This window comes from Labrus bergylta, chromosome 6 (genome assembly GCF_963930695.1).
Source record: "Labrus bergylta chromosome 6, fLabBer1.1, whole genome shotgun sequence".
Taxonomy (NCBI): domain Eukaryota; kingdom Metazoa; phylum Chordata; class Actinopteri; order Labriformes; family Labridae; genus Labrus; species Labrus bergylta.
The window spans coordinates 11,561,352-11,574,629 of record NC_089200.1 but is presented as its reverse complement, the minus strand read 5'-3'; the positions used below and the strand labels follow the sequence as shown (position 1 = coordinate 11,574,629).

The 13,278-nt window shown below is 40.8% G+C and overlaps 1 protein-coding gene across 2 annotated transcripts in view; it reads right to left on the bottom strand.

Moving 5' to 3' along the window:
• The window catches only part of dennd1b (DENN/MADD domain containing 1B), a 109,904-nt gene that overhangs the window by 20,834 nt on the left and 75,792 nt on the right, over nucleotides 1-13,278 (bottom strand). For both annotated transcript variants that reach the window (XM_020655533.3, XM_020655541.3), the window contains 2 exons: nucleotides 9,725-9,850; nucleotides 5,916-6,017 (listed from right to left, as the gene is read on the bottom strand). In XM_020655533.3, the coding sequence (XP_020511189.1) occupies nucleotides 5,916-6,017; nucleotides 9,725-9,850 (228 nt within the window). The remainder of the gene's footprint in view (nucleotides 1-5,915; nucleotides 6,018-9,724; nucleotides 9,851-13,278) is intronic.

Sequence of the window (13,278 nt, the reverse complement as noted above, 5' to 3'; positions counted from 1 at the left end):
TACAGCTATGTTGCTTCATCTGAAAAGTTTGTGTGGAAAACCCATTGTTTTAAATGTTTTATAGAAAGAAATTTATCTTTGTTAACACAAGACTTGAAGAAAATCTTACGAGGATGTAGAGCACTCAGTCACACACATGGTTCACTGTTTTCCATTAACCAAACGCAACCACACTGACCCCCAAGTTGCTGATAGTTTCCTGTCCCATCGGTTTAAATAACAGGGAATCTCTGCATGAAAATAAAGACTGCAGCAAAATAATTGGGCTAATCATGACAAGATAGTGTAGCAAAAGATATATTTGTGTTTTTTTATGTATTTTGTTTTCAATCTTAAACGAAACTGAACTTTATTCATGTCTTCTGAGTTGATCTGTGTAAAAATAGGAAGAAATGGCAGCTTACAATCAGTAATAGTGTCCTTTCATGTTATTATGTTGTATGAAGTATTTGGATTTATGCTAAAATATATTTTGACTGAAGATTGCACTAATTAACAGTCAACACCTCCTACCTTTCAAGCAGTCTTTTTGTATTTTTAAGAACAACACCACATGCTGCATAATTCTCTTTCATACAAATACGTGACAGCAACATATTGTCGCACAGTTTCTAAGCTGTAGCAAACCTACTCCCACCTCTGCAAGTGTGTCCAAAATGTAACAACAGTGTAGGTTGTTTTTTAGGTGCGTGTCCTCAGGGAGCGCCCGCTAACTAGCGACCGACACGGCCATCCGCTCCTCTGGTCAGAAGAGCTGAAAACTCATCATTAGATCATTTTAATGAGAGGTGAGACTGCAGGTTCCAACCGCTGCTCTGCTACTTAGCTGGCCCAATTAGTGCACATAATCAACCCAAATCATCACCTAGCCAAAGCCTCCACTTATCCCCCGCCTCCCCCAATCTCCCCTCCAAACACCCCGGCCACATTACCTGCCTCACTGTGGGCCTTAATTAGATTTTACTCAACAATGGCCGGCACTCTCACACACACAACAGACACTTAAAAAAAATTGCTTTAGCAGACATGAAGCTAATCTGCAAGCACGTAAAACACACAACCCATGAGTTCATTCACTTCATTTTAAAAGAGCACAAAGATGGAAACATTAACAAAAAGAAACAAACATCAACACAGACAATAAATGTTCAAGACAGACTTCTAATTTTTGTAAAAGATCCAATTTAATACTGACAACATTTCCCCCTAACCTACAAATAATATTGCCCCATTCTTTTTTTTTTTTTTTTTTTTGCTTTGCTATCCAAACTGCACGTGTAAAGAAATCAAGCTAGAACATACACAACAGAGTCAGGCACACAGAGATCCAGATTTCCTCCATGTCTCATGTCATCTTGTTTCCTGTCGATATGGTGGTTGTAGACAGAAGAGAGGAAGAGTGTTTCCATCTGGCTACCAGCACACTGACTCACTCACAGGGTCGCTCTCAGTGGACAACATTTATTTAACTCTGGAATTGTGAAGCCAGAGGTTTGTGTTAAGACTCCACAGGGGTAAGTTTAGAGATATATAAATGCAAGGAGGAGAAGGAAAAGTGCTCATCATCTGTAGATACTAAAGGATATGGAGGAGATGTCAAAGGTTCCTCTGGGAAAGTTTGGCTATATTTTGGACAGGATCCCTTTAAACCTTAATACCTATAAACCAGGGCTGTCAGCATTAACTAAATTAGTTTATCGCAACTTATTAAGGTCAGAAATTAAGGAATTTATTATTCTTAATAGCGATTAATCGCATGCTATTTTGTCCTCTTGGGATCACTGTATAAGCCTCTGCAGTGTCTCCCTGTAGTCACAGTGATGTCTCCTTTCACTTTAAAAATCCAAAAGACAGCTCAGTTGATGAGTCTAGAAGTCCACAATCTGAAAGCAGGATGCATTAGCTTATGCTTCCAGCCATCGAGCAGGCAGCAAGTTTCTCTCTTATTCCTGTCAGTTTTGATATACCGGTAATTCAGTTTTTTTTTAACCATTCTGTAACTGCAGTCATATGGATTCAAGTGGACAGAGACCCCATACGTTCAGATCTTACATTTGCAAGAACACACCTTTCCCCCTCTTTCAGTAAGTGTCTCAGCTCCTGCATTCATACACTCCGAGAATGACGGATGATTATTGATTGATGGGACGCACACTGTCTGCAAAGGCTCCCGGCAGTAAATCATCAAAGCACGAGTCCCCCCTACAGACTCAATAAAACTGTGTATGGCTTTGTTTTGTCAATAAGAGGAAGAGACTTCATTGAATCAGTCTCTGTGAGTACAAAACACACATACACGACAGTGTGTAGGAGCATAGGCTGGTTGATAAGAAGCAGGTTAATGTTGACAGGCTTCCTCCGCATTCTTTTGGAGGATATCTCCCACTTGTTCTGTTCTGAGCACTGGACAGACCGAGGTGGACTGTGCAGAGAGGAAAGCGTCATGGGAACAGAGGAGAAGTGTGCAAGAATGTCAAACTGTGACAACGTGTGTGTGGGTTCAGTTAAGGGTTGGCTTAGTGTCTATGCAGAAAGACATTTTGTTTTAACGCAAACAATTTCAACAGCTTCAATCTGTGTGGATAAGTGAAGATTATGGGACGAACCATTTACATCTGAGTTGTTTTTATAGAGATCTAGATAGAGAGATATTGATTTAAAAACCTGAACTTGAGTTTCATCTATTACTAAATACCTCTCTGACATCAGTGCAAAAAAGACTTGCATGTTATGGTAGAAGAACACTGATTGCTGTCACTTTGCTTGCTTTGCAAAATGTGTATTGTAGGGAGTGTTTGTATAATTTTTGGAGGATGAGATTTATTAGATTTATAAATCATGGAATCTGATGGATGAACTGATTAGCACACTCACCAATACACTAACTCAATTCAAGCAGATCAGAGGCTGATACTAATAAGTAACATGTGATTAGTCGACCAAACAATAAAATAATATTCATATCCTCAATTTGGTTAAATGTTGTGTCTAAGTTGTAACGCAGCCCCCCACCACTAGTCAGGGCTGTAGCTCCAGTTGATGGTCTGCTCTTCCTGCTCTACTGCCTGGATGTAAACCAGCAAAGTGAACGGATGATTATTTTAGGAGCAGCTCGAGTAAACTGATGATGCTTGCACTGCTAACACTAGCAGACAAATTAGTGCAACACATTTAAAAAGCATTTCAATAGCCGTCAACTTTGTTTTTCAAGAATGTGATGACAACCTTCAAATGGCAAATAAATGGGTTATACACAATACGATTTTTGGCCGTATTTTGCAGAGTTAAGCTGTGATCTATTTTGACTTTTTTTTTGAGCGTTTTCTTACCTTTAGATTAGTGCGTGGGTCTGAATGTAATTTTTTATTTCATTGGCCGGGAAATGAGTCACTAGGAACATCCCTCATACTAATATTGGTCGTTTTTAAAAGGTGTGTTTCCAAAATAACTTAGAGTAAGTAGTTTATTACAATAACACATTTCAGACAGGGAACAAGAAGTCATTGATGGCTTATATATCACATGGCAGGACACAGTAGTCCCTCTGTCCAACAAGTCTTTTCAGCTCTTCAAATATTAATAATGTTGTAATGAATTTGCATGAACTTTGAGCTTATTCCTCCATAAAACTGAAAATAACTTGTGGCCGACCATGAAGCAGTAAAGCTGATTTTCAAGGAGTGAAAGTAGAATCACATGTAGAAAAGAAAAGCAATTTCCTGCTGCGATTGTGACACCATAAACTCAGGTAACACCTGAATATTAGGCGTGTGCATTTCACCCTGTGAGTAATGTGGGTTGTTGTGGTCTGCCAATTACAACAATCTGTTTTGAATTTGGCTCAAGGTTGTCCTTCTATTGATGACATGTAGGTGTCAAATCCCAAATAAATGATACGAACACCTAAAAAAAATATGGTGTAACCACCATGTTTCAGTCTAGTCTAGCACTAATGATTGGTTGCTTATTAATTAGGTAACACAACCCATATGTTAACACTCCCAAAGCTTGAAAAAGGCAGCTACTGTGTGACTCTCTATGATTCCCCTCTGACAACAATTCCATCGGGGTTTAAAACACAAACTGTTTACTTTACCTGGAGCCAGTGAAAAAAACAAAAACTACATAATAAACAAAACAAAAGTTTAAAAAAGAATGCCATGTGGACAGGGTTCATACTGTCTCCTGCTGAATTTCCTACTCAGACTTCAATCTATTTTTTGTGTATGGCAATGTCCAGCACCCTGACTGTATTACTCATTGTATGTTGCCAAATGTTATTTATGTATTTCTAATTATGGTAATACTGATGAGATGGCAGTCCCACATAAAGGCCTATAAATAGAGTGCAATATGCTAACATTAAAGACAATGGATTCTTTTATTGGAGCATCATTGAAAAAGAAAAGAGGCTTTAAATGTAATAACTGTGTAATAAATGTGAAAACATTCACAAAAAAAGTGGCTGAGGTACTGGAAAACATCCATCCTCCCCACTCTCAGTGTGTTCTAATGTTTATAAAAATGAATGTGTGTATGTGTGTGGCCACACAAAAGTCGAGCGTTGTTTGTGTGTTTGGGAGCGGATGTGGGTCATGGCCGGAGCAGAGCTCGGGTGGACCGCTGGCCTCTCTCACTTAAGTCAAAAGAGGAGTGGAGGAGATAAGCTAACCCCATCCCCCGTGCAGGAGAGGAAGAGGAGGAGGAGGAGGAGGAGAAGGAGGAGGAGGAGGAGATAAGGGCCGGTTTCCCAATGCTACCGCTGAGGCAGAGGAGCCAGGCCGGGAGGATGCTTTGAACTGCTGCTCGCTATCTTGCTCTGCCTGGGAAAATTATAGACAGGGCAGAGTGTCCAGAGAAACAAAAGGCTGATTGAGAGGCCGCAGCGCTGTAGCTCTCGGGGGTAAATCACACCGCTATCACGGGTCAGAGAGCACAAAGAAAAATTCAAGGGGGTGAGAGGAAATTTTCTTCGGGGCCAAAGGTGTCTCTACACTTGGCTCTTAGTGTTTCGGAGGGGATTTAGCGGGGAAAACATATAAAGTATACATGAGTGGTTTTAATGGAAACTCATGTAACCACACATGAATAAAGCATACTGCCTCACACACACAAACACACACACACACAGAGCAAATAAATACACACATGACCACAGCAGCACTGACAATACTGTATCTAATAGAGGTGTAAATATCTCATTTTCTGAGGAAAGTCAGACCACATTTAATGCTTTTAAACACTTTCAAAGCTGTGCTAAACCCAGGATGAAGGTTTGATATATATTGTGTTATAGGGATACTTAAACTAGTCTGATTCATCATGTTTTCATTTTCAAAGCCAAGCCAAACTGAGCAAACAGTGTTGAGAGATAAACACAGTAAACTGTTTCTCAGGGTCAATAACAGTCTATAATTCTCGGCCTCTTTTCCCTCCGTTCCTCCTCACTCTGAACAACTCAACTGTCAGGGTATAAAATGCTAAGTTTACCTAGCTGACAGTCTGCTGAGAACAAGAGGAAACTTTCATCTGTAAAAATGAAGACGCTCAACCTTCTAAATAAGAAATCAGCTCAAAAATAAACTGACATTGATGGGAGAGGACCAAGTTACCTGCCAAATAAGCACTCAGTCATCTTTTTCTATTTATGCTTGTCTATAGCTTATAGGACAGAGACGAGCAGCTGTCAATAAACTCATAAGTGACAGCAGGAGAATTTTTATGTACAATTATTTTCTCAGGAGGATATAAAAACCTGTTTGTATGCATGAAGCTCAATATCACGTCCAGATTTGAGACATTTTCTCAGGTAGTATTTGTGGTAAAAGTCTTTTCAAAATGAGAAGTAAATGCTTGTTCTAAGAAGCTGTGACACACATAAAAATACACACATACTATGTGACAGCAGTTTGTACCTGTTTGAAGAGCTGCAGGTTGACAGCCATGGACAAGAAGTTCTTCATGGTGCTCGAGCGGTGGTTCACAAAGCTCTCCTCACAGAAAGTGATTGGCTCCCCCTGAGGAGTTTAAGGAGATGTTATTGAAACAAATTACAACAAACAATTAAAACATATTCTTTTGGCTCATTTTCTATGTACAAATTAGGTCCAGGAATAAGCCTCAGGAGCAACAGCAGATGTTTCTGGTGCATTAAATGGCCGGGGGTCCAAACAGTTTTTAAAATGATTCAAAGCAGTAAGATGCCAACATTATGTCTATCATCATTACACAGTGTAATAAGTCTTTTCTAACAAAGGAGCATTTCAACTGATTCCTTCATTAGTTAGCTAAGTGGGCCTGAAAAGCCAAAGTAACTCAAACAGAGATACAGGAATAAAAGAGGAAGGAAGAAGAAGAAGGAGGAGGAGGAAGAAAAAAGGAAAACAACACAAAACATAGAACAGTTCCCCTGGCAGAGCCAATCTCCCCTTAACCAGAAGACAGTGTCCCAGTAAACTTCCCAGTACTCCACATGAGCACGCTATTACTATTTCTTACATCATGCCTGTCGGCCTGTGAGCTATAGACACGGAGGATGACAACAGAAGCACTGCAGGCCAATCACAAGCAGCCCCACAGTCATTTCCAATCCATGTTTTCTCATAATTAACATAATTCTCACATATTTCAATGATGCTCTAAATTCTTCTGGTGTTAAACAATGTGCTTTGTCTGTTTGAGGCTGTGAGCATAGTGTGACACATAAAAACAACTTATGAACACTGGAGACTAACCCCATTGTCGAGGATGGGCGGGCGGATGATACCAGTGGCCCAAATTACATCACAGGAATACTGCTCTACTTACATCACTGAAAGTTTTTAAGGCGTTTTCTCTTGTTAAAAAAAAAAAAAAACACAGTTAAAACAAGTTTGTTGTAGTTTAATAAGCTTTCCAGTCCCCATCTGGCTGCTACAGCCTGAGACCATGCTGCAGCGAACAAAACTGAACAGCATGCCGAGACTTACAACTAGCTGCTAGTGAAAATGAAAACTTTAAGTCTGGGTCTGTGTTTACATCAGAATCCAACAAAATCCTGTCGTTCACAGAGGCCTGCACGGCATGCAAACTGTTACTGCTGCTAAATGAGGAGAGAAACAGAGAACGGATCTATTTTAACAGGGTCACAAAGGTCGCTCACAATAAAGAAGACCATGACAACTTCCAGTTTCAGCTTGAAAAAAAAATATGCCTTAACAGTTAGTGGGAAATAAAGTTGATATTTTGAAGAAAGTTTATCAAGAGAAAAGAACATTTGGCTGGGCTGGTACTGTATCTGCAGGGTTAAACATTCACAACTCGTATCTCTGTAGAATAAACTTGAAAGAACTTGGATGCATCTTATTAAAACAGCTAAAAGAGGGATGCAGGTTTAGCTCAGTGGTTAAAGCATATGTCTGATGAATGGAGGCTTTAGCCTTCGAGGTGGCAGCTCCTTTTCACCACATGTCAAAAACAGCATGTCAAACAGCTAAAGGGGTAATTCCACTGTAAATGCATGATAAGTGAACACTATTCCTAATGTCTAATTCTGCTATCATCACAGGTACCATGGGTTAATAGTGTCTTTCATTGCATATTGTCAAGTAAATAGGGTTAGGGTTGAAGTTAATGCACACATACAGTGTATAACATACAATCAGTGCCAAGTTTTTGATTTATTAGCAAGGACTCTAGAATTGACTTCATATCACTATTGAAACACATACGTACACCGAGTTGTCATTCAATTATGTAAGTTTGAAAGATGCAGTACAAACGCAGAAATTGCACTAAGCAGACAGGTTAGGGCTGTTACTTAATGTTAAAAGAAGACTAGAAAACATAGCAATTCAATGAGGAATGGAAGAACACAGAAACGTGTGTTTGCATGTTTAGAGGGGGTTGAGAGTGAATGCTTCTATTTAATGTTTCTAATGTGCTTTATTTAAGCCAAAGAACGGCCCTTGAAATGAAATACAATTAAATACATATTATTATTTATCTAGAAGGAGAGCATAAAGACAGACATTACATTAAAAAAAACTAGTGGTCAGCTCTCTTCAGATGAATTTCAGTATTTAGGAGGACCTTATTATCCAAAATACCCAATATTATCATGTGTTATGTATAGGTTTGTTTTATGATTAAATAAAACCAGACCAAACTGAGCTTTTTATTCATACAGCTGTTTTGACAAGTATATTATAACACTCACAACTTTAATGTTTTAGAGTGATCATTTGACAGGAACACATCTTTCTTTATGTTTCTAAATGTTTCTGTAGAGAACTGATGCTGTGCCTATGAAATGTGTAAAGTTTTGTGTCTATAATAGTCTTTACTACTGCTAATCATGTGATAGCGCCTCGATCCTCCCCTACCAAGACTTTTCACATCAGGTCGGATGATATGAACTCCTCACACATCTGCTGCCCTTAAATAGCACCGAGGACACAGCGATGGCACACCAACACCTACCAACCTGACTTAGCTTCATCGATGGTGGTGAAAACTAATGAGTGAGCTATTTCAGGTTCTTTTCGTCAGACGTGTGCTGCTTCTTGCTAGTGAAAAGCACCTGGGGGAGCGCTGACTTGAGTTCAAACTGATGACCGGAGAAATGCTGTTCAAATCAGCTGATTGCTTTTCATCTCATTATCATTTTCCAGCATTGTTTCATTTGCAACTCAGCAAGACTCCCACCAAGCATCCACACCCTTCCTTCTGTTGAGGCATATGGGCCTCTGAACCACAGTGCTCTGTGTCTAGGAAGATCCTTTCCTAAGCTCCAAAAACCATAACTAGCAGAGTGATATTTCACAAATATCAGAACACAGCAAGCATCATCACTTTCCTCATGTAGGCAGACGTGCAGTTTGTGCATGCTCGTGTGTGATTGCATGCATGTAAACTCCTTTAACGCAGATCCTGTCTCAGAGAAAACATAGTGTGAGTGTGAGGGAACTGAGAAATCCCTGCATGTTGTGCTCACACATACACAAACACACACACACACGTTCACTGAGTCTCAGCGCTGGTGTCAGAGGGGAGGCAGTTTGTTCGTATACTGTCTGTATACAGAGAAAAGAGAGACAGCATCAATAATGTAGCATCTTGACTCGAGGAGTCCACAAAGTCCAATTAATCTCAAAGCCAAAGGAACAAAGGCTTCGCTATTTGACAAACAGGACATGCTGTAGTTTGCCGTGCTCTGACTCAGACTTGATAAGCAGAAAAGATCCAGAAAAGAAATGTTAGGGGGGCTTAGTAAAGGAGAGTAAAACACCAAAGGTGGCTAAAAGGGATCTTCAAAGGGAACGTCCTGACTCCTTTCAGCTCCTCTGACATTTCACTGCCTCAGACAGGCCCACCTTAGCTCTCACCGAAGCTAAAAGCACACCTTTTACCTTCAGTCAAAACCGCCCCAGTCTTAGCAGACAGCACTGGTGTCTGACTCAACTCGCCCAAACTAAGATCACTACAGCGTGCTACACATTCTGAGGAGCTGTGATAATATATACAAGACTGTGAATATCTCTGAATGTGAATGAAAACACTATCTTTGGCCTTTATATGAAAACTGTACTCTTTAAATCACCTTGTATTAACAGTGTAGCTAAGCATGACTAACTGTTGAAACATGATCTAAATATGTCTGTTTGCTGTCCAGGGCAGAAAAAGTTATTTGGTTTTTATATGATGCAAAAAGATGATTGTCAGAGATGAATGCCTGCATCCTTACAGGTTTATATCTGAGGGCGTCTCGGTAGGATCCAAACAGAGCAGCCTGCGCTCTCAGGAAGGCCCTCGCCACACCACTCCCTGTTGCTGTTGACTGCTTCTTCAGCTTGCTCTTCAGAGAAGACACCTGGTGGAATACAATGAGAGGCAAAGCGGACGAGACACACATAGAGAAGGGGAGAGAAAGAGAGATGGGGTAGGGGGGTGGAGAGAAGGAGGGGTAAAAGTTAAATTATCACCTCTGAAATTGGTGGAGGAAACAGCTCGCCCATTCTGGGTGTGAAGTATCACATTTGCAGGTCATCCCAAAAAGGAAAGAAAAGAAAGGGAAAAGCTTCAGCCTTCCCTTCTAGCTTATCTGTTGTGCTGCTGAGAGCACCTGCTGCTTTGCTAATTGAGCGGAGGAAAGGGAGGGGAGAGCAGAGAGGAAATGGAAACTCGCTTGCATCCTTCCTCTCTCACCATTTCTGTCTCTGTGCTGCCACCCAAACTCTTCTCCCATCAATGTCTAGCCTTTTTCACTACTCCCTCCATTTCTTCCTCTCCTCCTCTTTCCTTTTCAGTCCTCCTGTTCTCCCCTCCCCTGTTGGCTCTCCCCAACTCCCTCCAGAAAGGGACTCTTGACATAAAAATGTCTTTAATTATTTCCCCCTCTCCTGGCTCTGTCTCCAGGACTCCAGGCGAGAGTGGAGGAGCAGCAGGCCCGAGCTTGTTTTAGGATGACAAAAGATTCACCCTGGCCAGCGGGCCCCGGGGAGTCTGGGAAGGAAGTTGTCAAGAGGCTCTCCTCACCTGCTCAGCAGTCATCTGACTGTGCTGTGGCAGAGCAAGGAGGAGGCAGGGTAGTGAACGACTGCTGCTCTCTGTGTGGGCTGTGCCAGCTTCTCACAAAAGCACAACATTTGATTGGGTTCTACGGGAGCTGGGAATCACAACTTAAAAGAAAAACCTATACATTTAACATTTGACTTCAATTAAAGCAAAACATGTTAATATTATCTTTTTATCTAAACCATATAATGACATATAATGAGCAGAAGTCATTGCTTATTCTCTATGTGAAGGCAAGGATTCAGTGTCTTGCTCTTGGGCTAAACAACAGGGCAGAGAAAACTTTTTGGATGTTGGATCTTTCTTCATCACTCTGATTTCTGAATAAGGGTTAGCCTTGAAGCGTAGTGTAACCGTACGATAAAGCACACAGCTACTTATACAACCATTCCATGAAATCACTTTATTTAACTTCAGTACGATACGATATGATACGATACAATCTGCAATAATTTAATTTTTTTTAAATGACACATGAAACATCACACAATGTCTAACAGTATCCCACCTCTTTTATCCCCCTATCTTCTGCATTAGCAAATTAACTTTTGTCCATCTCACCCTCATTCATGTCATAAGTAGTGACACAGTGAGTCCAATTGGCAGGGAAATCTCTTTAAAGCAGCATTTTTCTGTTTATTAAATCATTATTTGGAACCACTATATGATAATTGCATCACAAGAGTCAGGATGAGGATATATCAATATTTTTTCCTACCCCCCCCCCCCCCCCCCCCAATATTTGTATGTCTGGCTTGTTCACCTTCTTAAATCAACGTGTAACATTTACATCAATTTCTGTGCTCCAGTGTTATAAGCTTTAATTGGAAAAAGCAGTGTTTGAAGGCACAGAGAGAAGAAAGAAGAGATGAAAGCAAGAGAAAATTACAGGTTTTGTCCACCATTAAATGACCCCAGTTCTTCAATTTTGATCAGCTCTTTTTCTATCACAGTAGGCCAAATGCATCATGCTGAGTTGCTGCAGCGCTAGAGGGGTATCATGGTCTGGCGTCTGCAATTAGCCTTTCTGGAGAACTTCAGGGAGGAGAAGCAAAGTGTGAGCAGAGCTCGTACAAAGGACGGGCAGAAAGAAGAAGAGGCTGAGTGAGACAAGGAGAGAAGTAGAGAAAGCGAGACGGAGAGAGTGGCAGTCTTAAACTGGGACAAAGACAAAACGAACAGCGTCGATTCCTCCCCCCTGGGCTTTCTCACTCTCCACATCATCCCCGTGCAGCCATTGCAAATGCTCCCAGGCATCAAACAGGAAGTTTATCACGGATAAATTAACAAGTGTCATCTCCATATTCACTCATTGTGCTAAATGCTTTTATGTTTATGTAAAGCTCTTTCTGGAATTAATATTTCATGTTTATGTGCGTTTTCACAGATTTTTTTTTTTTCATCCTTGCAAATCATTAAACTGCCTTTTTTTCGGGGGATGAATCAAAGCGAACACAATGTCAGTATAAGTGGGGGAGGCATACCCCAAAGACTGTCAGAATAGACGGAATAGAGTTTACTCTCTGCGCACAGAGTTCTGTACAGCAGCTTTGAACGGACGAGAGCGCTGCAAACACTTTTTTAATGAGGTGGGGACACCGCTTCACTTGTGCTTTGTGTCCCGGTGTTAGGGACAAAAATGGATGATAAAGGATAACTTCAAAGAAATATTAAACATGATAAAAAATATTCTTCTGAAGTCACACATGATGATTAATTAAAATGTCACATATAACAAATATAGAAGTAGTGAAGGACAAATAGCAGATCATAGTTTTTCAAATAAGAAAATGAAGCACAGTCGCAGGTGAGCTCTCTCTCACATCCAACTCAAAAAAAAAAAAATGTGTGTTTAATAGTTAGATTCGAATGTGGCGCCAACACTCAATACAATCATCAGGTATGCCTCCACGGTAATGGCTCTGTCAAACTAATTAACTTCTACAGTTTGAGTGAAGCTAACGAGATGCGTACAGGCATCAGAGGAAGGCCAGGCTCTACAGGTGATAACCCAATTTGGCAGTGACATTTTTTAGTGTAAAGTCACAGTGGCGGTGATGAGATCAAAGGCAGAGAGTCCCCCATTGGGTCCAATTAGAACTATAGCATTGTACAGGGAAAGGGTGGCAGGAGGGGAGAAAGGGGAGTGGGTGGTTGGGGTGGGGGAGAGCGAGAGAGAGAGAGAGAGAGAAACTGTTGAGTTATGATATTCATAATCTATGCAGAGGGGCCTTTCCAGTACAGGTCTTCTCCCCATAGCTGTGATCTTTTCAATTTACATCAAGGGAAGATGGTCGGGATGAAAGCGGGGCATCCAAAGCGCACAGCCCACAGAGGGCAGACATGGGGCCTCATTAAGGCCCGGCCCAAACAGGGTTTGAAGTGCGTCACATAAAGAGCACGGGGTCAAAGGTCAGACATAGAACAGATCTCCATTTAACTCTCCAGCTGGAAGTGGTAATTAGCAGGTGCAATGATGATCCCTGCTTGACTGTAAGGGATGATGCCTCTGTAGGTGACACCACGCATCTGTGTGAACGTGTGTGTGTGTGTGTGTGTGTGTGTGAGTGAGTGAGTGTGTGTCTACCTAAATGTGTATGAAAAGTATACTCACATAAACATCCATCTTATATCACTCTCATATGCAGATAAATAAAAAAATGAAGTGATTGAATATATACTAAAAGCACTGCTAGCCATCTATTGTAAAATTTTTGTGATAAT